Here is a 27,498-nt window from a genome sequence, read left to right on the forward strand (position 1 = left end):
CAGACATGATGATTCTATTTATCCCTTATGGCTTCTTGTCTCAAGACAACATATGTACTGGGAGGGATGGCTGACCATCCCTGGCTTTAAGAGCATGAAGCACCTTCCAGAATCCATTCAATCTTTACAGTACACAGCAGTAATAAGATATTTCTCTCAAATTAACACCTTGATAACAATTACCTCTAAAAACTTTGGATGGAATTTCTCACTTAGAGTTTAATTGTTTTGTTGTTCCATGGGTGATTTAAAGGTTTGAATACTTCTGGCTGACCATCTGTGGCTGTAATTTCATGTAAAACAATGCCTATGTAGATAAAAATCAGAAGTGAGAAACTTTGTTCACTTTTTTCAGTATCAGGCAGTCTCTGAAAGAACTATCAAAACGCAAAGATTACATTTAAATATTACATTTAAATTCTGAGCATGAGAGGTCTTTTTGCTGATACCCTTAAAAGATTTCACAGTTTTACTCAGTTACTTTTGTATAATTTTCAAGTTAATGCATGGGACTTTTTGTAAGTTAAGGTGTTTTTTATGCAACACAGACATGATGATTATTTTAATATGTGGTATGCACCAGGTTAAATAGTCCTATAAATTTTAGGTTTGAGTTGATTAAACATCTCTCATAGTTTCAAATTATTACAAGGAAAGAAAATCAATAGAAAAATCACCTGCATTGATTTTATTGTTGGTTTTCACTCGTTGTGGAGTTTTTAAATATTCATCACAATGCAACGTGCTATTTAGACCAAAGTAACTGCTGTTCAGTAGAAGCAGTGGACACTTTTTGTTTCATAATTAAAAGAGCAGCACTGTGATTGGTGTGGTATTTATTATGAAATGATGACAAAGGAGTACCAGTGGTTTTAATAGTTTTAGCTTATAGGAGCTGTTGTTAATTTTGTCTGTAGAGTTGCAGGTGAAATAATGCACAGTGGATAAATAGTCTATATTGGTTTAACTGAACATAATATATAGTGTGTTCTGGAGTTGTTTGTCTCAATAGACTATAGTAATCAAAAGTAATGAACCTATTATGTGCAGGACCTTGGAGAGCATAGAATGGCAGTAAAAGTGTGGCACATAAAAGGTTTATTAAAGGAAATTAAAGTCCATCATTGCCACACCTGCTCCCCTATTATAAGTCTATGGCAGGTCAGTGCCTTCAATCACAACTCAGCATCAGAGAACAGAGCCATGTTTCCCATTACCATTGCAGTCACATTGCAAAAACTCATTCTCCAGGTTTTAAGGGTAGTAACAAGTAAAGGCTGCCATCAGCCCCACTACATAAACAGAAGCCACGTATCTTCCTTCCCTGCTAATAATCAACATCAAATGTAAATTTAAACAGAGAAAAGATATCATTATCTGGCATTGAGATGCATTTTGATCAATTTATACTTTCATTTCAGATATCGCTAACCTGTGTTCTAGAATTAGACTTCTTCAAGTACACGAATACCCTTTTCAAATGCTTGTGTTCTCTCCTGCAAATAGGTATTTTGATTCCAGTAGCTGTATATATTGTGTAACCATATATAACAACAAACAGAAAAAAAACAGGAAATTAGAAAAATGTTTTTTCTCCCCTAGAAAGGCTGACTGTACTCTTTTTTTTCCTCAGGTCAATTTTGTCATATTCTGCAGTGTTCTTTCAGATAAGACCTTCAAAACATCTCAGTTTTGTCATAAAAAAATTTTGTCGTATAAAGTCATATAAAGCTAAAAATAAAGCATCCTCAGATCTTCAAACTCTATAAATGGAAAAAGGCACAAACAGAGCTTCATGCATCTTCCCTCTGTGGGGCAAATAATGCTGCTGATCCTCAGAAAGGAAGAGCAAAATAATAGAAAGGATCTTCTGTTGACATTGGTTTTTATCTTGCAACCTTTTGCGGGGAAAGATGACAGGGATAGGTAACTTCTGGTATCCACAGAATGCATCTCCTTTTGCCCAACACAGTTATAAAAATCAGATGCTGGTGTCGGCATTTGTTCCCACATATTGATCTGCAGCAGCACACGGGGTTCCTTCATCTACAGTATGTTTGATCCTCACCATTTTACAAACAGAGAAACCAAGATTCAAAGCAAAGATAGACAGTAAGATACTATCATAAACTGAAGAAGAATTCCAGACTTCCTGATATTTTGCCTAGACAAAAATTCCTCATGATAGAGTCTTCCTTACATAAAAATTAATAGTTACTTTTAGAAAGAAGAGGAGTTTGCCTCCCTGGACATGGTCAAAATTACACTGTTGTACAATCTGCTGTATGTCACTGCAGCTCTCCACATCAGAACATGAAATCTTAATCCCTCTGAATTTCAAGGGTTTGTAATAAAATCCATGGATTGAAAACCTGCCCCTACAATTATGGGTCTGGGCCAGATCCAAGACCAGAAGGTGCATATTTCCACTGCTGGTTTATATGTAGCCAAAAGTCTCATGAGAACAGCTGATCTTGCAGGGTCACTCTTCTTTCAGTTAGAAATCTTATGGCAACAGCTGACTTTTTGGGGGGTTGGATTTTTTGGTTGGTTTGGGTTTTTTTTTAATTTATTTATGTGAAATGCAAACCTGGGCACTACATTCTTGCAAAAACTCATACAAATCTGTAACTGTCTCTTTGACCAAAACTTCTGTAAGAAGTAGTTGATTAAGTGGTGAAGTATTTCAAAGCTGTACGTGTGCAGTTATGCACGTTCAAGCAAGAGGATTTCACATTTGAAGGATGAAGTTGTCAGAAATGCAGGTGCCAATGTGGCTATTAACATATGCTTCAGTTACAACAGTAATGCAGAGTGCCTGTAGGTACTGTGACTTTCTGGGACCTTTTCTTCCAGGAGGTGGATGCTAAAAGCAGCACTCATACAGCACTGCTGTTTCTAACCTTATGCCTTCAGCTAACACCTGTAGACCTTGTCATTAAACCTTACAGAGTCACTCATAACCATCACTTTATTAAACAAATCTGTATCATTAAAGGTATCTCCTAGGTATTTACTAGATATTCACAGATGGCTTTTTATCTCTTTGACAAGATTAATAAGGCATGATTATTCTTCTTTCTATTACTGTCTAGCCTTTGGAAATGTGAAAAAAAAGCATTGGAGACTTTTTTTCCTCAATGGCAAAAGGAATGAATTAAAGACTTTGTGTTAATATTACAGATGGATGCAGATGGGGAAAATAAAAAGCTGCGCACACGCTCAAAAGGAACCAAGGGTGAGTTAGCAAGCACGTTCCACAACCCTGTGCCCAGCACACCATGAAATATGATAGTTCCTGTGCACAGTCCCTGATGTGCAGTAAGAGAGTGTGTAGCTTCCTTAGGGCTGCTTTTTTAATCAAGGCAGGACACAGACTACTGGCATTAAGAGGCACGATGTTATTAGCTATGGTTTAAAGAAAAGCAGAAAAAATCTACTGTATGCTATTGTCTTTGAGCTATTTCTCAAAAAAAAAAAAGGTTATGCTTTTTATTATGCAAACAAAGATTTTCCATAGGGAATAGAGCTAGACAATATTGAATAGATGCTTTCAAAATAATGTACAAAACTTTGTCTCAGCCAACTGAATGTTTTTCTGTCTATTGCCATTAATTATCTCCATAATTAGCTGCGTAAATGGTCCAGAAGTAAATTTACTTTAATCAAAAGGTGTAGGTGTATGCAGCAGAGAAGAAGTTTGTGCTTTTTTTAAGTACTGGTACTCGTGTTTCATTTTGCAAAGTTATGACATAGTTCTATTTCCCAGCTATTCCTCTCTTTTTGTAAGGAACAGATGGAAATGCAGTACTGAGAGATAAACAGGCCCTTAATGATCTCAACATCTGGAAAACATGATTGACTAGCAATACAGCCCTTCCAGGAAAATAACTTTTTATTTTAATTCATAACACTTTTTGTGACTCTCGATAATGAATGAAAAATAGAGATACTTAAAAATAAATGTCAAAGTTTTGCCTGTCCTGTGAGCATTTTTGCTTATGGCTATTTTCAGAGGTGCAAAGCAGCCATCCTTCACTCTCATTTTAATGTGAATTGTGCACTCTCAGGATTGTGCAAAACAGACTAGTCTGATTCATTGTCACAACTCAGTAGTTCTGGATTGTTAATATCGTGCCTTCAGCTTCAAGCTGTGGTCAGAATGAAAAATTGAAGTGTGGTTTGGCTTAGTTCTCTAGTTGCAAATGGCCAAAAAGGTGAAAAGTGCTAGATTTCACTTAGGAAAAGACAGAGGAAGTGTGTGGGAGTGCCACAAACTGCCCACAGACAAGAGGATAAATACAGACAGTTTTTTCTAAAAAACATAAGCATTGTCATATCAAATCTTTGATGCATCTCTCAGTAATGTTCTCTGAAATTAATGTAAAATTAATATATACTTCAAAAGTACCAGAACAGAGGACTTGAACAAAGTTATTGAATAGGGAAGTTATTCATACCTCAGCACTAGAGCACGTCTCCTCTGTTAGTCAGGGCTGTGAGTTAAAACAGTCTGGCTGGCTTAGCAGAGTTTAATTGTATTTAGTAGGGGATTCATAACCTTTCCACTCAAAAAGCTAATAACACATTTTCAAAACTTACGGATTTTCTTTCTCTATATTTTTTATACACATGCACACACATCTGTAGGAATTAATAGATCAGGAACATTTTCCCAGAAGTGAAACAACAAAAGTTGTTGGTGCAATATGAGTCATCCTTAGAACCACCTGTTGGCTTTGTCAATATGCTGTATATCCTTGTGTGGGCAGGTATTTGTAAACACCGGCCTTCATCATTCCCAAATTGAATTAAAATTCAGAAAAAGCAGAGATTTGTCATTCTACTTTCCATAAAAACAAGTGCCTTCTCTTTTACTTTTATTTTTTTCTTATTATTTTTCTTATTGTTCCATTGAACATCATACTCCAGGTTTTACGCATCCTAAAATAACTGTGAGGATTATATGTTCAGTTAACGTTTGCCACTAGTAGCTACAATCCTGTGGTTAGCCTGAAATTATCACCTGTGTTTTGATAGCCGCTCCTCTGTCATCACAGATAGGCAGGTGCAAGGTTACAGAAAGCACAAGTCTGGAAGTGTAAACTAATTCATTCTTTCCTGCTTTTATTAACAGTTCAAGTGGACTCTATAGCTCAAGAGCTCAGGTAAGAACTCATTTTGTTTATTTTTTCAGATTTATTTTCTGATTAAATCAATAAATTTATACAATTGTATTGCTATAAGATAGGGAATCCAGCAAATGATGCATTATGTAGAGATTTAGCATAGATCTGACAAAGGGTACTTGATGCAGAATCACTTTTTAAATATACCAAAATTAAAAGCAAAATGTTAGCATTAATTATGCAAGCATAACCAAAAGTAATGCAAAGTGGGCAGGATTCTGGTATGCTGTTTTTATCTTCAGCCTGTGTCAGGGCACACAACAAAAGAGTATAGTTTCTGATCAGTCTTCAGTCTTCTTTTTCCTGTAGTAAGTATTATAGTATTTTAACATATGAACATTCTAAGAGGTATTAACCTTTGTAAGGTTTTGCTAGATGCCTTTCATAAAACTGATAGTCTCTGTATACTACTGTGAATTCTAAATACGCTAATGGTTCATTCTTCCTCAAGTACTTGTTGAGGTTCCACATTTTACTGAAATAGCAGAGAGTACTTTTCAAATTTGCATAAAGCATGGCAGTCCATTCAAAATCATAAATTCTGCAAGGATATTTCAGATCACCAATAATCTAGTAAAATTTTAACATTACTACTTTAATCTTACTAATGTGTGCATCAACTCCTAATAACTAGTCCAAGAGCTTAGAACAAGCCTTGGAAAGACTGGTACATTATTCAGCACCAAATCTTTAAAAAAGAACATGTACCATTAAATTCAAGTTTTCCCTGGGACAAGCTCACTCTTCATGTTCCCCAAGGAAAACATTTGCAGGTAGCTTCAAATTCCTAAAGTTATTAATGAAAAGTACAATGGGCTACAGCTGCAATATAAATACTGAAAACATTTTTGCAAAAACTCTTAAGAGTTTTTCTTAAATTAATTTATTTTGCCTACACTCACTTTTCATCACATCCTACTGAGCTGCTTTCTTAACCACAGCAGGCATCTGAAGTATGTGCTTGTGGGTTCATCCGTCTAGGGAACAGAAACATCATCATGTGATTTATTTGATCAATCAAAATGCCACTCTCTCTTAAGATAGGACATGAGATATTTACAGGAAGTTATTTACAGTGAAGTCATACAATATTTTAAGGTTTTGTTTTATAATAAAACTGAGGAAATTATAAGCTGCTTCGAGATATTCCATGAACAGAAGTGGAGGCTAACTTTTTGGATAAATTATTCATGGCGAGTCACTCATTCAGCTCTACTGTGAACCTCATTTTTCTGTATGGCTTCAGTTTCCTGAGATTTAGTGTGTCTCCTTTTTCCTCTGTGCATCCCTAATTTATGCACCAGAAGGATGCATTAATCCGAAGAGGCAGTCGTCCAAAAATGAGGATGGTCCATGTGTTCCTAAAAGAAAAATGTTGAAAAATAGAGGATGTGCAAGTTTCTGCAACATCAGGGAAGCTGTAATTTATGCATTATCAATTAGTATAGCTTTTCCCAAGCAATTTTGCTTTTCCCTGTGAAATGCTTGTTGTCTTCGGAACTACTGTGTAACAGATTACTCTCTCTGTCAGAGGTGTGGACTACCTCCATAAAGAAACATACTTTGCTTTAAAACAGTGAACTAAACAGCCAACAAAGCCATTGCCCAGTCCTTAACTTGGTATTTGTAATTTCTACAGCACCAAATTCCATATTGGGTATCTCCGCAGTCAAGTGGCTTTACTGGCATACAAGTCAGGTGATCAACTTTTATGAATCTATTTGTTTATGAAAAACTAAAGGAAGAGAGGCAGGGGCTGCCTTTTGGAAGTGTAGCCTATGAACTTCATTCCTATTACTCATACCCATATTATTGTGGAAAAACTATTGAACATTCCTCAAGAATTAAAGACTGAAATAGTCTGTTGTGTTCCCTGGATACAGATATTGGAACCACTGTCTTTTCTGACCAAGGTTCTAAATGCTGTGTTGGCTGAGAAATTTAAATCCATGCTTAATTAATTTCCCCTTTTCCCCTGGCTTATCCTATCTGACAAAGCACTTTTGCACTCCTTATTGAGTTTCTGTTACAAAGTGCCTTGGGATACTTCTACATGAAAGGCACTACATAAGCTTACATGCTCATATTGTATTGTTATTAGTTTTGTAACATTGATTTGTTCTAGAGTATTTGTTAGCCTTTTCTTATTCTGCAAGTTGTGTTTCACAAAAGTAGAGAATGAAATAAATTAAAAGCAAAACAAAGAGTTACAATCACCAATTAGGTTCAACAATGCATGAAAATTTCTCTATTCTAAATTTCAGGGGTTGCAGTCTTGCTTAATGGAATTCAATGCCAAAAAATCTACTGATTTCAAGAAAGCCAGGATTTCACCCAGAAATCTGGCTAATGGTTTTGCTAACATCCATCTTTTCCTGAGAAATAGGACCACATTTCTGCATAAAATGTATATTTTCAGAAAAGCATCACCTTAAGGGCCAAGTTGGGTTTTAATCTTTTATGTTTAGTAAAATAACTAAAAATTCTATTGCACTGCACTGCGTTTTCAGAGGACAGTACTTTTCTTCCAGATACTGACCACCTATACACAGCTCCTATTTAAGTGTCAAACTTGCACTGATTTAATGTAATTATATGCCTTACAGAATCCCAAATTTCAACATCATATAAATAATTTTATTTACACATGAATATTATTAATACTGCTGTGTTATTAGTTCAGATTTATGACTTTTTTTTTTTACTATGTCTACTGTATATGCTATAGTGTTGAAGTATAATATGCTAAACTTAGTAAGTCCTTCAAAACAGAACTGTTTCTTCTTCCAGTCTTACTTACTTATGAACAACATGGTTTAATTTTTAATTTAGGAATGTATTGCTGTGGTGTTTTCATTGGTAGGTAAACTACCCACAGGAAGAGGTGAATCTTTTATCACAACCTAAACATAGCAAAACACAATATGTGGTAGAAGTGAGTGCTGAAACCAGGAGATCTCTGTCCCATACATTCAAGTTTGAATCTGACACCTTTCGGGCTTAACATCTCTGTTGTATCCATCTTCTGCAAGAAGAAGAAAGAAGAGGTCTTCTCTTAGATGATTTAGTCATGGACCACCGAAAGGACCAAGACCTTCAGCTGTGTTCAGGATTAGAATGAAAACCAAAGGGAAGTGAGGAATATTGGTGTGATGTATTCTCATTACTCTGTTCTATTTAACAGATGGGATACAGTACGATGAACCATCTGTAGGTTATGGAGTGGCATCTGGGTCAGACCAAGGAAAAGCAAATTGGATCGATTCAAACATGGGATTACAAAAGCATAGATCAGTTTGGCTAAGTCCATATCTGAATAGAAAGGGTACCTTTTCTGGGTTAGATACAGATGAAACCAAGTCTTTCTGGCTTCTGTCACTAATAGTTAATGAAGACTCCACACGGCACTGGTGTTTCAAGTCATGGAGAACAGTCCTGCTCTTTGGTGGGAATAGTTACACTTCCCCTTACTCTTTGTAGTGTTGGATCATTTCTTCAAAAGGACCATTTCTTCAGAAGTAAGGAAAGTTACTTCTTCTCTGGAACTCTTGTTCCAGATGTTGTGAGACATTTTAGATATTCAGATAAGTTGAACTGTTCAGCGTGAATGTATAGAGATATGAGTATCTTGAATGTTTTAGCAGAGAGAGAAGTAATAGAGCAGAGCTGTCTGGATGTCTCTTGATAGGAGTAACTGGACACTTCACCCTTTGCTGCTGTCTCTTGATTAGGAGGGTGAGAAACCGGCAAAGCAACCCTGCAATCAATGGTACTGAAGTATTTCAGAAGGTTTATGTTACTAAAATGTATTCCTTAACTTTATCCAAAACGTTTAAGAGGTATGTCAGTATAAATAACAGTATTGACAGCATACTAAAAAGCATTTTGCTAACTGAAGTAGTTAGTTATTCTACAGTCCTGAATATTTTGCTGGTTTCCTCTAAGTACCGGTAGATGATATGTATCCAATTATATCTGAACTCTAGTTTCAAACAGTAATGGAATGATGGTAGACAGTTTGATAGACAGAAGATGATTTGGCCTCTCGGGAAAAGTTCAGAGCATGAAAGAAAAGGACTGTGCATGCCTAGCTGTATTTAAAAAGGAATGATTCATTGGTAACTCTTTTTGTGAGCTTCACAAAATAAGCAGGTTTTTAAGAAGTATTTGTATGAAAAGAAAGCAGTAGTCTGGCAGATGACCTGAGAAAGAGGTGAAAGCAGTATTTAGATGGTGGAAGAAGTGGGCACATGAAACAAAATCACACAAAAAGTCTCAAAGATGTTCCTCAGTAAGAATTGAGATTATGATTGATTCGTGTAGCTATCACCTTCACAGTACTCTTATGCCATAGCACTGCTTAAAAGTGAGACAGAGACTGAGAAAGCTGTTTGTTCCTCGCCTGCATCTGGAAAAACTGTCAGGTTTGTCCTTTGGGCTTGGCTTCTGTTTCCACAGGAGTTGGTCATAGACTCAAGATTTTCTGGAAACTGCTGGGAAAAAGCACATTTGACATAATCCTGAATAAGCACATTTGGAATAGAACTGAGGTGGACTCTTGCATTTCCTCGTGACTAATCTGTCTGCCACTTGCCACCCTTGCAGTCCTTAACATGCTCTGCTGAAATAAAGTGTGTCCTTGAGTCCAAATAGACTTAGTAGTAAATGCTAAATGAAGATGGTCAATAGTTATATCTACTGCCAGGATATTTATCCTGATTTTGTGCAGACATGTCTGAGCTTGACAAAAAGTCTTTTTTTGCAATTGAAGATTGGGTGTTGACAGCATGCATTCCCAGCTCTCCTCCCCAGTGTTCCCTATGATGTTAACTGGCTGGGACGGAGTTGTGCCAACTTCTCATTCAAATATTTCTTCATGATACATCTAGATTAGGCATTTCACCTGAGACAAAGATCTGTGTCACACTGTTTATATTGATAACTAATCTTCAGTTAAACAATGGGCATTACTCTTAAGAGTACCTATTCCCAAGGTCTGGTAACAGAATGATGAGTTAAGAGTATCTACTGCTTGCTCTCCAGCTTGGAAAAGGAACTTCCTCCCTGCCCTAGCCATTGTAGAAATTGAAATGGTTATGGGGCTTTGAAAATATTAACCTCTGCCTCTTACTCCATGATTTCTGGTATAATCAAGGCTGTCATGTTGTCATCAATCATACTTTCTTAAATTCCCAATAGATCTTGTTTATTTCTTATTATTTTTCTGACAACACTGCTAGGTTCTTAAGGAATTTAGGCTGGCATGCTAGTCAGTACTCCCCTCAAAGAATCTGTGGAAATCTATGTTTTATGCTAAGGAAAAATGATTTTGTAATTGACAAAAATTAACAAATTTGACAAAAAACATTGAACAGTCAAGCATAAACAAACACTGAACAATCAGTACGTGGTGCAGTTTACTGTGAGCCAAAAGTAAGTATATGCTGGTCACAGAACTAATAAGGTAATAGTGCTGGAATTCACCTGTCCTTATTATTATAACATGTATGTCAACCATTCTCATCACAACTAATAAAACAAGCATTAATGTAGATTGTAATGGCAATCAAATTTATAGGTCTGTCATGTCTATGTTCCTCCCTTTTTTCCTCCTTCATCTTTCAGTCCCCCTCTAATTAGCCATCAAATTATGAAATCTACAGTGCTGTCATTCCTCCTCTCCCTTCACTCTGCCTCTCCCTCCTCTCCTCTTCTCCTCTCCCTTTCCGAGAGCTCTGATGAATTGATAGACCTCAGGCTTTTTGCCTTTTTTGTAGTCCCATATGCTTTCATACTTCAGAAACAGGTTGTTCTTTCAGTACTGTTAAACTAGCAAACAAGAAACAGTAAACAAGAAACAAATACACACAGAAAGATATTCAAAATTCAAGCATTTTCCACCTCAAGTTTTCTACTTTCAAACATTCATGTGAGTGGGTTAAGGTTTGCATAAAATGTTTGGAACTGGTGTATAGAAAATATCAAATATTTTTTTTTTTTCCCATTAAAATGTCATTCTTTGAATGAGATTATAAAAGGTAGTAAGAACCTCCACTCTTAAAAACATTGTCATTGTTTCTGTGAAGAGAAATAATACCATATAGTTCTGGGCGACCACAAGTAATGACTTTAACATTTTGCAGGTAACCCTGAGGTTGACAGTTATTTGACTTAACTATTTAGTGAACTGTTCTGAATAACTGTTAAGATGGTTGAAATAGGATCTGTATCTCATACTCCTTTGAGACACCCATGGTTGGAGCTGTTAATTACGATGAACCCTTTGCCTAATTCCTGTAGATATTAAAACCTTTTGATCTATGCACTGTGACCTCTACCTTTTCCTCCTGGATTTATTTTGAACATTTAAAAGTTGTATTTCATGTTCAGATTTCCATTTTAGTTTGCTTTAGTTGATACTTTATGTGCATTTGCTTTATAGGTGACTTTTATAGCTATCTTCAATAACAAATGTGTTAGATGAGTTTCTAGCATATTATATTATATTTTAGCATCTACTATGTTCATTTCTAGCCAACACCTTCAGTCTCAGTGTCTCTTTTCTCTTTGTTATTTTATTTGATTGTGGTTTTACAATTTTTTTACTTAAAACCTCTATTTAATATATTAAAAAACAATGATTAATTAGTTTCAACATATGCTATTCTGTAATAGTTAGTTTTATAATATATGTCAAATCCACATCACTTTAATTGCAGCTGCTAGACTGGCAGATAGCTATTTGCAGGTTTTTTTCTACCTGAGAGCTTGTTGCATCTTAAAATGTTCCTTGCCTTGAACTAAAACTTGTACGTTATTTATGATATTACAGGAGTCGTTGTCTTCCCCATCACAACTTCTGTGTTCATCAGCACACAGTAAATGTTATCCTCCCAACCCTACGCAGGAATTTAGAGTTGCATATGCCTTAATGCCTTCTGCTGGATGACAGAATGTATCAGAACATTATAGCCCCAAATGGTTGTTTCCTCTTATGGCAGATCTTTTCTCTGTAGATGACTGCAAGCCATATAGAGATTGAAATGCCAACTGGTGACTTCTGCCTCATATATATCAATCATGAGTTAAATATTATGGCTGGTTGAATTGCCCTGTCTGACTGATGTCAAGGGTGGATTCAGCCAAGCAAAAACAAGCCGAAACAGACTGTGGACAGCCTGGAGATAGCAAGGAAAGGAAAAGAATGCAGCCACAGGACCTCCTGCTACATTAAAGGGAGGTACTGGCTCCTGACAATGAATTGCTTACAGTCCCACTGTCTGTTGTCAAAAAAAAAGCTTATCTTCTTTACGTCTTCTCCAGCCAGACTGTAGTTAGCAGTATGCTTTTTATTTACGCATTTACTGACGTTAGCAGGTTGACTACTCACATGCAAGGCTTTCTGGATGTAAAGGTTGTGTGGATGATCTGTAGATTTGCCTAGAAACTTAATCCATTCTAAGCCAAATTCTTGGCTTGGATCCCACTGGAATTTATTGACCTACTGAACCTGGACAGATTGAGTGAGTAAATGAAAAAGAGGCTAGGGAGGCTGGATTTGGCCCAGATCTTGGGCATTCATTCATATTACTGAGTTTAACTTCTTGAGCTCCACATATTAGGAATTAAGTTTCCTCCAAACTGGCTTTTACTAAAAATAACTTACCTGTTAGAAAAGGATCCAAATGTACAACTCTAGCCATATAGAGTTCTTGATCTATGAGCTATGGAATGATACTGTGAAGAAGTCATCCATTTCATTAACATAGTGTTTCAATTAGAGGGCTTATGTGTGTTATTTCTTATATGATCTGAATATCCTTATGTTCCTACAAGCTTGTAAACTGAAAACAAGAAAACCAAAGAAGAGAATTTAAATCTGTGCTGTTCTTCTCCGAGTTGCCTTACCTGTGGGAGAGCCCTGCTAAAATAGTAAAATAGAGTTTAAAAAAAAAAAAAAAAGAGGTTTAAAAAAAAGCCATTTCATGAGCCTATTGCAGCCTGAAATCATTGTCCTTTAGCCTCAGGCATCACAGTGAGCTTCAGGCATGGGTAGATTTCACCATAACTGCATGCCTTTTCCTATGTTATTGCTGACTTACCATTGCTCCACTCTTTTTACGTGCTTCTTTTTATTTGTTCAATCATTTCACAGTCTAGTTGTTCTTTTTGGTCAGGTGGCCTATAACATATAGTTTACTGTCTGAAACGTCTCCAAGCTCAGTACATAATGACTCAACACCATTACCCATTTCTCCCCAGCCTCTTCTTATGGGGGTTAATAAATCCTCTTTCACCAACAAGGCTATAGCAGCTCCTTTGCTTTTCTTATATGTCTTTTTTAAATAAAATATATCCTTTAATATCATGCTCCAGCCAGCTTTCAGTTATGATACAATATTTTCTCCACATTATTATCTGTCCAGTTCTGTTCCTTTTTTCCTAGCTAAACCTTTCATTTGTGTATATAGACAGACACTTTAATACCCCCAAGTTACTGAGCTTATTTTGCTCTATATTAGTGTTCATAAATATGAATTTCCCTTTTATCTTTCTTCCCATCTATACCCCATGTGCATTCCTTTCATCTGGGTTCAACCCTGGACTGAACTTCTCACAACTCTGGCATTTTAGAAAAAGAGCATTGCCCGTGTATGGCAGTAAACTTTTCTACTTGTAGAAGGCCCTTTAACCCTGGAATGATTGCTACAGTGCACAGGAAAAACCCCTGTCCCTTTCACAGGTACAACCTGTAAGCCAAGTGTACAGGTTTGTTAGAAAGGGGTGAAATGCATTTTTTTGTGTTGTGTGTGATATTAAAAAATGAGAAACAGTCAGATTTTCTTCAATTATCATTGGAGTAAGTTGTGCTAGTTCTGAGCTTCTATTACAGCCAATTCACCAGGTCTAAACGATGAGCAATTTTTTTGGACACATTTTATTGGTTTAAGTTCTTCCAATTTTAATGCTTAAAAATGTTGATGGAAGGAAATTACTTTTACCTGATGAATCTTCTCCAAAATAATTTTTCAGGAATTCCCAGCTGGACCTATTTTCCAGACTATTTTTCATCACCTAGGCTGAATCTGTGAAATACAATACACTCTGTCATGGAGTCCAAATGTTGTAGATTGTCTAGAAGTTCCTATGGCTTGGCTTACTTTTCAAAATACAAGATAACATTAATGTCAATAACTCTGACTCCAGATTAGCAATCAGGGCAAATACATGTTTAAATTCTTGTCAGTGCTGAGAACTCAGCGGTCTTTTCTGAGACTAGCCTGCAAAATTTCATCTGTAGAAACTCACATCAGAGTTCTGTTAACAAGGGGTCTCTTTTAATATTTTCACATAAAGCCATAAGTTTTCATTGGTATGATGTTTGAATATATTTTAATACTTTTAAGAATCATTTAAAAGAATTAGAAAGAAAACTTTTTTTTTCCCTGGTTTAACTCAATCTTAGACTGTCAATGAACTGTAGCTCAACCCTTGATTACTATTTTCTCAGTTGCACAGTCTTACTCCTTGGAGTCCTTCAGCTAGTCAGCGTGTTGCCACCTATAACTTGTAAAGCAAGCAGTTGCTTCTGGACATGTGCAATTTCCCCACACCTGACAATTCACAACCTTCCTCACTTTTACTTTTTTAGATGGATAGAATGGTCATTTCATTTAACCCGTGCTCCAGCATGTTCTACTCTTCAGGGAGAAATTAATGGACATACAAAACATCTGTAAGCATACTTTTCATTTCATAGTAGAAAAATGTTTGGAAATGGGAAGTATATTTCAGGATGGAGCATCAGAATACGGTGTTGTAGAAATCCTGAGAATGTATGTAGTCCATACAGCAGACAAGATAGAAGGTATTGTAAAACTTACAGATCTTTCTAAGAATGAGAGTTAAAGCGTGCAGAGATAGGGTGAAGTCATTAGAGTCTTCTCGTGAACTGCCATTCTCACTGATGAGAAGCATCTCATCAAATATCTTCCTTAAAAAAAATCTTGAGATTGATCAAGAAATCCTTATTTAATAACTAAGCCATTTTCTTTACGTCCTTTGAGAGACTTTGCTTAGTTTTGCATCTAGCACCTATATGGATTTTAGAACGGAATGCAGTAAATGGAATTACTGTTTAGTTGTCATTTTTCCGAGGTATAAACTTTGTAGATTTTATTTTCTGGTATCCATGGTCCGAAGTGGTGCAATTTACTTTCTTCCTTTTAGAAAACATCCTTCTCTCTCTATGTATAAAATCTGTGACTAATCCATGTCTTTAAAAAGTAGCTTCTATCTAGTTTTCTGAATCTAGGATTTGTCTTTGTATATAGTTGGAATATGTGAATTCTTTCATATCCAGTAAATAATTTCATGGCGTTGGAAACACCACCCCAGTCCTTGCAGACCTGACTGATGTTGTGGATTTTCAGTCTTTCTGTGGAGACTCCAACTCCTGGCTATGAGCCAGTGTATTAATACCTTCTTTCTGTCTGTTCTCACTTTTAGAGCAACCTCAGCTGAGAACACTATCACTCTCACTTCCACTGAGCTATAAAATTTACATGCACACTTTGCAAACAAAGAGGGTTAGTTAAGGAAAGGGAACATAAATCTGACTCTCTTAACCTGAAGACAAAGCAAACAATTGAGTCATAGTCACTCTCCACCTTCCTCCCCAACCATTGTTGTCCATCTGAAGTTGCTGTAATTAACAGCACTCATTCAGGTTTTCAATTGCAGTGATCAGACTACCAACACTCTCTTTCTTTGGACTCCGACATTCCAGCTCCTTTCATGAACCCCCAGCATTCATGGTTGATGTAAACAATAACATCAATGTCATTTCAACTGACATGCGATCCGTCATAGGAGCGGATCATCCCCTTTCTGTACCCATTGCTAGTAATTTCTCCTGTCCATCATCAGCTTATAAGGAGCTCAGGATTTTTGTGTGATTTTTGGGGACCAGATACTTTCAGCTATAGCCTAAAACTTTGGAAGCCATTGTGCTAGGGAGTTAGACAGAATCGAGCTCATCTGTTTGTTAGAGAACAAGCTGACATAGAAGAGGACTAAGGTGGGGAGACATTTCAGAATTTCTGTTCCTTTTAGGTACCTCTGATTCAGTACAGTCTTAAAATTCTTAGAAGAAAGCCCAACCATGACAGACACTTGTGAGCTACTGGTTCATCTGTGAGTGGCAAGTGTCCCTGAATCTTCAAATACCAACTCTTCCCTCCTGTAAGGAAAATGTAGTATTTGACTTCCACAGTGTCCTAGGGCATCTGCAAGCTTGTGAACAAAACTTGATCAATGTCTAAAGCATCTGGCACCATCTTTAATCACAATATGATTAAGGAGTAGTTAGGCTAACCTTCTCCTTGTAACTACTGGTGTGAAGTCAAATGGTTCTGCAGATCAGAAGATGATGTCTCCTTTCAGTGTAATTCAATAGTCTAATGCTTACTTTTGTAGTATAGTTAAGCAAACAATCAAAAGGCAATTTAAAATTATTTTCTCCACAAACCAAAATGTTTCATTAATTATTCTTGCACAAACTCACATGAGGAGTGGGCTCCTTAAATAGCGTTAGACAATAATTGTAAGTGCTTTGATATTCAAAGACATTTATTTTCTTTCCTGAAGCTAAGGAATGCACATGAGATGCAGTGTGTTCTGTTCTCATTATTTTACACGGCATCCATTACAAGCATTAGTAAACACCAGTTGTCAGGCTGAACGTACACCTGGTTTTACCCACTATGGCAATTCTTCACTCTGTTATCATGCTTTACCAATATGCAGGCTGCTGTGAATAAGAAAAGAAAAAAATCCCCAGAGAACTGAAAGTCTTGCCAACAGATTAACAACAAAAAATCCTTGCTGGCTACAAAGTGGTTAAAGGTCGGGTTAAAGGCTTGACAAACACACCACTTTTAGATGAACCAATTACAAAAAAAAGATGAGCATGACAATTTTTAGCAGTAGGAAAAGCTGTATATGGTTAGGACGGCTTAAAACTTCTCTCTTTCTTCTGAGGCATTGTTTTTTGGTAGGGAGCCAATGCACTGTTCTGTCTGTATACTACCAGCGTCTGCCCACACCATCCAAGAGGTATTCTGAGCAGAAATAAAGGAAAAAGAAGGACCTAGTAAATTCCCTCCCAAAATATTTAGGTATGAAATACATATGAAAGATTTATCATGGGGTTTTTCTCAACACATACAACCAGTTCTTACATGTCTTAGATTTTAACCTCTTGGCTTGCACTATGATAACTCACACAAGACTGTTTTTGGCAACTGAGTCATTGGCTAAAAAAATAATAATAAAAAATCTGCTCATTATAGATAGTACTAAAATGATTTATTATTCATAAAATTTAAGTACAGTTAAATTGGGGTGGGGGGAAACATATATTGGCTTTGGGCTCATAACAAAAAGAGCTTCTCTTGTTTTATGAGCCTCAGATTACCAAATAACCTTGACAGCTGAATCAGTGTTCCATGACAACAAGCAGGCCATTGATAAATAGCAACAAAACTATTAGATGTTGAATTTATGAGATGAGTAATAGAGAAGCTAAATTATAGGTTTACCATTTGACAAACTACAGCTTGACAAATCTGTGCTAACATGTGTGTGTGTGTGCGCATGTACATAAGCAAAAGAGAGAAATAGAAACTTTTTAAGACAAAGGTGAATTTGACATGCCATGAATGATACAAAGGCATAAATATATTCTTTTCATAGTAGTTAAATGCCTAGTGTCCATTATCAAATACTTAACAAATCATGTGTAAGTACTTGAAAAAGCTACCACTTGTGAAGTTGTTTTTTCTGGTTTTATTTTCAATTTTACTTTTAAGCACTGTAAAGTAGAAAAGAAGGGGAAATGCTAGTAAATAGCTAGATCTTTAAACTGACTCTTGCAAACTAATAGACTCCAGTTAAAACTCAAAACCAGCAGTTTAAAATGTCACCAGCAAAAGCAAGAGTGTATTCTGCTGGAGCTGAAAAACCTCTTCCCTGCCTATGGAGAGCAATTTACACTTCCTAGGAAAGAAGCAACAACTGCGTTTTGTCATCTTCCTGTAATCAGAGTGGAAGGCGTCAGGAATGATTTTACTTAAAGTTGAATATCATGTATTCACTTATTTTAAAATGATGGGAACTGTACAGGAAATCTGGGAGAGTGGCTGCTTGTGTACAGAAAAAGGTAGGATAAGGACAAGCTAATGCATCAGTCTTTCATAGAGGAGAAACTTTCTAACATAAGCAATGTGTTTCCAGGCAGATTTGTGGGCCTCCTGTCCTGACATTGATGCAGCAGCTTTTGATTTACTGCTGTAAACTGTGGTGGTTACAGTCAAGTGGGATTCTCGTGCTCTCATTTCCCAGAGCAGATCTGCAGGTGGAAGGTGGCAGCAGTACCCCCGCACTGGTCCTGACTGTGGTCTGCTAACATCTGAGCTGGGCTATCTTTCACAGTTGTGGTGAAAACCCAACATGTTTAATAGCAGTTGTGCCAACCCACAGTGGTGGGCTTATAGCATCATGTTACTAGAAAAAGATTGTACTTAGTGAGCAAGAATACAGAAATCAACTTACTGTCTTACCATGTTTTCCCTTAACTGGAAGATACATAACAGTCAGACAAATTACGGGATTAAAGCTGAAGAGCTAAATGAAGTTCTGTGGCCTGGGTTGCACAGGAGAACATACTAGATGATCCACCTAAAAATCTGTTAATCATGGTTGTGTAAGAAACAGCTGTATCTTCATCAAAGGGGAATTAAGTACTGGAAATTCGTCTTGTTCTAAACACTCTCACAATAGCTACTGGAGGTAAACTTGAAGCTTGACAAATAAATGAGAAAGATCAAAAGCAAACCTAGTGAAGGTTTTGGTTGATAAAAACAATTGTGTGTGAAGGGTTTTCAAACATTTGTCATTTATTCAATTTTCCTGAAACAACATGAATGGTATGAACTGCCGTTCACAAATATGAATTAAGAAACTCTTGATTGTATTTTCTTAGAAATAAATTATGCATATTTGTCCACACTACATCCATCCCTGATGTCTGTTGTATGGGCATCATTTCCAAGGACACTTATACCATTGTGATTCTGACCTTTAATATGATATTCATGTTATCCTCTATCCATAAACAGAGAAACAACACAGAAGCCATAATATATTCAACCACAGCAGGTGCTTAATGTCCAGTATTCCTGATGCCCATAGCATTTTAGCTTTCAGAAGATCAAGAATATCCACTGTGTTTAAGATGCATATGGTAGAATTTTAACATTCCCCCTAAAATGCAGATCTTTGTATTTCTATGATGTCCTTCATGTTTGCAATGATGGTTTGCCAAAAAGGTGCTTAGCCAAAAACGGGTATTTTTTTTTTTTAACAAAAAGCTCAAGTTAGTCATATGCTTTCATCCAAAACAATCAGAACCTGAGCCAATTTAGTGCACATAAGATACCTTGGAAGGATTAATTTATGCTGTTGAGCTTGTAATATGTGTAACCAATAGGAGTTCTCTGCATACATGGATTTTTTGCAAATCTTGCAGATAAGTCAGTGAGCCAAATGCAAAATCCAACGCCTAAGGGCATTGTGTGGATTTGTAATTCACCCTGGAGGTGCCTAAGGTTGAGAAACCATTGAGTGGATTACACAGATTCATATATGTAGTTTTTTCATCTCTGACAGATATAATGTGAGCACTATTATTCATACTACATAGATTTCTTAGAATACTGTGTGTGAGAGAACAATGAAATCATGCCAAACCACTTACACAAAAAGTTATTAAAAAAAGAGGGTTGAAGATTCAGGCCTCCTTAGTGAGGTGTCATATGAAGTAACACCTATATGCTGTACAGATCAGCTGCATGGCAGCAAAAGCTTTGCTAAATATCTGTAGAAGCAAATTAATATGCAGATTAATATGTGGATCTTATAGGAGCTGAAAGAAGTATATCACATCTGCTAAAAATCTTCCTGTTTAAAATACTGCCCTCTCGTCTCATGTCGGTCATCTGAAAGTTAGACTGGGCAAGGCTTTTCCCAGGGGATGGCTCACCCTGTTTATCAGATAGATCTAGTTTTAAGTGGGATGAATTGCCCTCTGGAGGAGCCTTTTTTCAGACTCTATATAGCGACCTGAGAAGAGCTTAAACTAGGCATTTATGGCTGGAGTTAATGAAATGAAACCAACGCTTGGGACTGGTATTGAAAGAGGGACCCATATTGCAAAATTTTCTGAAGATGCAGTGTGTTTCACGCAGGTTTTATGCTGTTGAACTCAAGGTGTGTGATTGGATATCCATACTGATGTAAAGGTAATGGAGTCAAAGGCTCAGGATGTTGTAGTATAACTGGTGGTATATTTTTCCCCTTAGCTGTTTCTCTGGATTGTCAACCCAGACTACAATTTTGTTCATCCTTTCCTGAGTGTATTTATTTTACTGCAGAGCAGGGCTTAGATTAGCATATGATTACTTAGGATTAAGGATGTTGGGTTATGGGTTTTTTGGTTTTGTCTTCCTCCTCATTCCCCTTCCCCTAAACAGATTCTGGCAGCAGTGAAAAGAACTGGGACTTGCCTGTGTCCTGAACTTTGAGTACATGAGCTAAAATTAAATATCCACTAAACACAACTTGCTGAAACTGCAAGTGAATTAATATTTTGTCAGTCCTCGCTTTTATACTTAGAATTAAACTAGAGGATGGTGCTATTTTTTAAACAATTTACACCCCACTTCTCCCACTTTTTTCTCTATCATTGCCGATTGATCATTGCAGTGCCTACAAATGCTCCATGGCTAAGAAGAGAAAAGCCGAAGAACAGACATCAGGCGTTCCCGTCAACAAAAGGAAGTCCCTGTTAATGAAACCCCGCCACTACAGCCCCAGCTTGGAATGCAAAGAAGAAAATGAAGACAAGACGGATTTACAGGAAGAGACCAGTGTCCTCGAAAGCAGCACAACTCCAGGTAGTCATGCAGTCATGCTTGAACCTGAATTCCACAGGAAGAGAGATATGAAACAGTATTTTCAAAAAGGATGTAGAAAGTGTTTGACTTCTAACAGAGTCAGAATGGTGCATTTCTGTCTAGGTTTAACCATCGTACTTCCAATTATTTTTTACAATAACTCCTCCTGGGGTCTAGTAAATGCTTTGTAGGTCACAGAGAGAGACAACTACTGCAGCAGGTCAGATATGGAGCAGCATCTGCTTCTCCACTAGCTCTGTCAAAGAACAAGGTTAAGCCCACCACTGAGAAAAACACATTTATGAAGAGCAGATTTTCACTGGAATATATAGAGCTCTTAGGAAGGAAAAAAAAATGCTTAGCAAAACATTGTTGACTTTAACATTTAGCAAAGCAATTTCATGCATGTGACTGCTACGTGTGTTCTGTTTAACACGATTATTAGACTCAGCACTTTTATACTTGCTATTCCAACTCTGCTAAGCCAAACATGGCCAACAATTTATAGAAACTTCTATAACATGTATGCTGGAAAATATGGAAGAGGATGGGGAGACAGAAAGATATAGCTACAGTATGCCTTTATTGCTCTTTCTAATATACATTTATATATATTCAAGATGAACAAAAAATATTAAACTAAATTGGCTGTCACATATTTGTTTAAGAAGTCCTACACAAATCATTAATCAGGCGAGTGAGAAGGTATCAGTGGAATACATTCTGCATTTGTTTTAAAGGGAGGAGCCATCAGTAGATAGCAAATGTCAAGATGAAAGCAATGTGATCTGGCACTGGGAAATTAGTAATCATAGATAATACGGAAACAGAATGAACTTATATTCCTCTCAGTTGCTGGTTACTACGGGTGTTTAAAGATAATTTATTTTCCACTCAGTTTCTTATCAAATATTTTGGAATGACAGGGTACTAGGTAATTCCATCTAGGCGTTCTTTCCCACAAAATGTTGGACCAGATGATCTTTCGAAGTCCCTTCCAACCAAGGCTGTTCTATGATTCTATGATGAACTAAGATTAGGAATTTATATCCTTATCCACTCTAAATAGAATTTCCTTAAAAACAAAACAAAACCCCTAAATTTTATACATATGAATACTATAAAACACATAGAAGAAGGTGGCGGCTGTATTTCAAATTAAAGAGTCAAATCTGGTTCTACTGAAATCAGTGGAGGTCTTTGTGTCATTTCTGTATGGTAAAGATGTCAGCCAGTTGTGACTTGTAAGTCTTCTAGGAGGAATCTCTTCCAGGGGTCTGCATCCCATCGGTGTGAAAGCCTAGAAGGGAGCTCCCTCTTCAAACAGAACATTAATTAGCAAGGTGATACCCAATGTCTCTGTATTTTGGGTGACATTACTAAGCTAAATTCATCAAGAAAAAAGCTCCATAGTTCTCAGTGCCTGTCCAGCCTGCAAGGAGTATTCTATCTCCTAAACCGAGAAGAGAAGCTGTTTGAGTAAGAGTTCCTGTATGGTTTGTTTTTTTGGTTTGGGTTTTTTGTTGTTGTTGTTGTTGTTTTTTAGATATATGGATTTTAGCTAATTTTTCTTGTATTGATTCAGCCTGGTTCCTGGCCATCCACAGCTGCCCTCAGTAATGTGTTTTTCTTTCCCTTGTGTCTGTCCTCTGCACAGCTTGAAGAACTTGCTGAAGGGAAAGTACTATGATAGGTGTAAAGGTAGAACTTGTGCCATATACATGAACTTAAAGTTATTTAACTGGTTCTTTTTTAAAAAAGGAGCAAGTGTTGGGCCAGGTCCATTGATATAAATGTAGGGGAACCCTATTTGCACCCAGCCCTTCAGTCAAAAGAAAAAAACCCCTTGATTTCAAAAAGATTTATTTGATACCAGTGAGATTTCTCCCAACCTGTTTGTGTCAGTGATAAGACAACCTATCCCTTTTGCATTAATTTTGTCAGCTACAAACAAATTTCAGCTAAAGCATACAACTGGTCTGGGTATGTAGGTTTATTTGTAATTTCTTAGTGTGATATTGCTCATTTTATTATGAACTCATGATTCTTGTCCGTTGATCAGTTAATGCTTCAGTTCATGGATTGATGCAACTGTAAACTAAGCTGAGTTTTGATTATTTTTAAAGTGCATTTACAGCCTGTAGAAGTGAAAAGCAAAGCTGCGACAGCTGAACCATTAAGACTGGTTCAACAACAATTTTTTAAATATTGCATTTAAAAATTCCTGATTATTTAAGGAGCAAAATCTGTTATCATGCATTTATATTATTTTTCATCTTTCACACAGAAAAATAACTGAAAAGACCTGTTACTATTACCAAGTTTTGTTTGTTTTGTTTTGTTTTAAAGGGTGGGAGATTTCTTTTAAAACTAGAGCTTCTTACTTTTTTAAATGACCCACTGATGGGATTCTGTTATTTTCCAAATGGCAGAAGAGCAAATAATAAAACCCCATTTGACTGAAGTTGGTTATAGAGCCAAATCATCATTTTTACTTGCTGAGATGTGAAAAGACAGCAGACTTCTTTATTCAGAATACTGCAATGTGTGTGGTACTAGACCAGCTGCTAAAAAGTTACACTAAGGTTTACAGACATTTTTTTAAACACAACTTTACACACACAGTGCACAAGGCCACCTCTCCCTGCATGAGTCCAATTTTCTGAAGAAGAATAAGAATTAATCAATATTTTCTTTTAACATATAACAAACAGTTGAACCAAACAATTATGTAAACTGGAAATGACCCAAAATGCTAACAGTTTGGCAGCAGTAAAGTGAAATGCATTGTGGTGCACATGTGCATTTTTGTCCCCCTTTTCCCCTCCACAATAATCTGCACTTAATAGGAATATTTTAAACTATGTAGCTAAGCAACAGAGGTAATTGTTGCTTTCTAGAGCTTTTGTTAGGCACTCTAACACAGCCCAAATATGCATAATTAGGTATAATGTCTATAAATCATTATTGTACACATGTGGGTAGTTAAGTGGATTGAGAGAATAGTTCAATGAATTGGACATATTCACTGAAAATGCTTTTTATTTGTTTTCTGTAGTTCATAATACTTTAAAATTATCATAACCCTTTACACTTTCTCTTAATAGCTCACTGTGTTATTGAGAGAAACTTCATTTGCATTTTAGACTATGCTTAATTTATTATTTAAACCTGGAGTTCTTCTAATTCAGGAGAGGACAGACACATCTTATGAAATAGTCTGTGCTTGTTTATTCATCCTCCTTTCTAGGAAGTAAAATGTTAAATTTTTCAGTTTATGTTGAATAGATCCCAACAAAAGAATGTACCCTATAATCAGTATTATTGAAGGGGCTAGTGTTGTGACTAAATTCTTCCCTTCATCCAAAAATGCTTTTAGTTACTATGGCAATATTTACTTGATCCTGGCAAACCAGTGTTGATTTTAGAGAGATAATTACCAGAAAGGAAGATGATGGAGATGTATTTTTGAGTGTCCTTGTCAGAGGAAATGTTTATAAAAACTTAAATGAGATACAAAAGGCATATTGTCTTCCACACCGACAATCTCTCCTACATGCAGCCTCTATTACCTGCTGGCTGCTGCTTTTCTTCTGAAGAAAGATGTTTATAAAGACAGGATGCACTTCAGTGGTGTCTTTAACAAGTCCTTTATGAGTCTGTACATAACAACCATTTCTGTTTGCCTGTGCATGACCTGATTTATCACTTAATGTGGCAATTGCAATGGTGACCAGGAGCTTGCCCTTTGTGAAGTATTGAGGTTTTTTCCATCAAGGTCTTTCATGGGATCTGGGGTGACTGGGAAAGTAATTAGGGTCTATTTTGAGAAAATATTTGGGAATCTTAGATAAAAGAAAAGTGAAAATAGATCAGAGGAATTTTAAAATGTGTGTGTGTGCTTGTATATATATATACACACACATTTTATATAGACTGTGTATATATAGCATCTATCTATATATGGCACATTATTTTTATATAAATGTGTATGAATATGCATGTGTTCTAAGATAATATATGTCTTCACCATCAGTGAAAAATGGCAACATATTTATTTCTCATATAGCTTTGGAGCTATAATATAAAGTAGATGTAATCTTAGAAGGGCTTTTCCTGATGCTACAAACGGTCATATCAAACACAGTCTTGGTGTGAATTCAGTCATTTCAGAGTACCTTTGAGCAAAGAAATGGCAATTGGTAAGTAGATATCTTTGTATCACTTCTACAAGATACAAAAAGCAGTTATTCTTACATATTTTTCTCTTGCTTTTTTCTCATGCAGAGGAAAGTACTCCAAAATCATCTGAGGAAACCCCTCATTCGGGTGGGCAGGAAAATTCCAGTCAAAGAAAAGATAACTACTCCAGCTATCAAGATGCTCTGGCCAAATCTTTGATGAACATGGGAAAACTAGCAAAAGATGCACCCAGTCAAACAGCGGCAGAAAATCTAAACGATAGTGGCATTCAATCCTTAAAAACAGAAAGTGATGACACTGATGAATGTTACATGATTAACTCAGCTGAAGGAAAGGAAAAGACTGTTATTTCTCACCCAAAATACTGTTCATCTGAGGAAAATGAAAGTAACTCTGAAATTATGGACAATGAGTGGGACAGCTCCTCAAATTTCTCAGAAGAAACTAGTATAAAGCCCCATGTAACTCAGAAGTATATTGTAGAGTGTAATCAACCTAGCATTCTGGAAGTCCCAGAAATTAAGAAGGAAGAGGCAGAATTTGGCCCTTGTGAAACACTTTGTGACTCAGAAACAGAACTAAGAGCACCCCAGGAGTCTCACCCAGATCCTTTTGAGAAGAGAATTCAGAATCCCTTCCCTGAAAGTGAAGAAGACGACAACGAGTGCCTGTCAGAAACCACAGAAGTGTCCATTGAGCTGGACAAAACAAAAGGGAACTTGAGTTTGCTAGAACAAGCAATTGCTCTGCAGGCAGAGCAAGGGCATGTGTTTCACAGCACCTACAAGGAACTGGATAGGTTTCTTCTGGAGCATCTAGCAGGGGAAAGGAGACAAACCAAAGTTATTGACATTGGTGGGAGACAGCTATTTAGCAACAAACGTAAGGAAGTATTTTTGGCTGTTCTTACTGGCTTAAGCATTTATCCTGTGACTGATAGAGGATTCTGAGCTGGGTTTTATAGCAACAGTAAAGAATCTGGAATTTAGCTGGTAATTTTGTTAATTATGTACCTTCACACTAGTGCCTTATATCTAACCAGGTTAAACGCTAGGTACTTGGCTTCCTGCCAAACCGCTATGTGAAATGATCAGTAATGGCTACTAAAAGGGCTGTGTGGCTGGCACTGACACTCCTTCTCCTCCTTTTCCTCCTCCTCCTCCTCCTCCTCCTCCTCCCCCTCCTCCTCCTCCTCCTCCTCCTCCTCCATAGGGTGCTAATACATACCTCCTAAATTTCAGCAGCCAAAAGAGAAGGCATTAAAACGGTGCTTAAGGAAAGGTTAGGTTGAAGAATTGGCCTCTTCCAAACATACCACCTAATTCCTAAGCCATGTGTTTTCTGAGTTCAGCCTACTTCACATATCAACATTGCATTTTGCTACAGCCAGCACTTCTGAGCCAGGAAAGCACAAGCCGTGCTCTTCTGCCTCATTCACCATCAGCAGAATTACCAGTAAGTTCCAAAATCTTTATTGTTTCTGATGGTTTGTGGCATCCTACAAAGCTGTAGGAACATTGCTCCATTTTCGGTACTTAATCAGGCTTCCAGAAGTGGAGATTTAAAAGATTTGGGTTTGATTTGTAAACTGGGCAGTCTCGTATGAAACTCCTCAATTGAGGATAATTACAGAACATCAAGAGGTGTCATTTTATAAGCACACTCCCTGCTGTAGTAAGTAACAATACATTCATCTGCCCTTTGACTTTTCCTTTTGGGCTTCCAAATATACTGAGGTCACCCCAGCATTGCTGCAATTTCTTCTTTTGATAAATGATTTACTTTGGTATTTCTAGTGTTACTTTGGAGTAGTCCCTGTGGACATTGCAAATATTATAGTAGTTTAGATATCTAAAGCATTTAGTGTATAAGATAACTGGCAAGGTTTTTTTAGGAGTTGCAACTATAAAATATTTCCTGTAGTACTTGGGAAGAATATGCATGCATCTCATTTTTCTGTCTCAAGCAGTTTTTTCATTAGCATGTCTTAAGCTATGCATGCACAGCATTAGTCTACCTCCTTGCTAAAATACATGAACCTTTATTTGCTCAGATGACTACGGTATATGCAGGAATTTTACAGATACCTT

At 36.7% G+C, this 27,498-nt stretch overlaps 1 protein-coding gene across 2 annotated transcripts in view; it reads left to right on the forward strand.

Moving 5' to 3' along the window:
* Positions 1-27,498, forward strand: part of ST18 (ST18 C2H2C-type zinc finger transcription factor) — a 173,632-nt gene that overhangs the window by 97,731 nt on the left and 48,403 nt on the right. For both annotated transcript variants that reach the window (XM_076329720.1, XM_076329721.1), the window contains exons 2-5: positions 3,184-3,238; positions 5,138-5,168; positions 21,015-21,205; positions 25,493-26,290. In XM_076329720.1, coding sequence (XP_076185835.1) covers positions 3,184-3,238; positions 5,138-5,168; positions 21,015-21,205; positions 25,493-26,290 — 1,075 coding nt within the window. The remainder of the gene's footprint in view (positions 1-3,183; positions 3,239-5,137; positions 5,169-21,014; positions 21,206-25,492; positions 26,291-27,498) is intronic.

The sequence above is a fragment of the Aptenodytes patagonicus genome, chromosome 2 (assembly GCF_965638725.1).
Source record: "Aptenodytes patagonicus chromosome 2, bAptPat1.pri.cur, whole genome shotgun sequence".
NCBI lineage: Eukaryota > Metazoa > Chordata > Aves > Sphenisciformes > Spheniscidae > Aptenodytes > Aptenodytes patagonicus.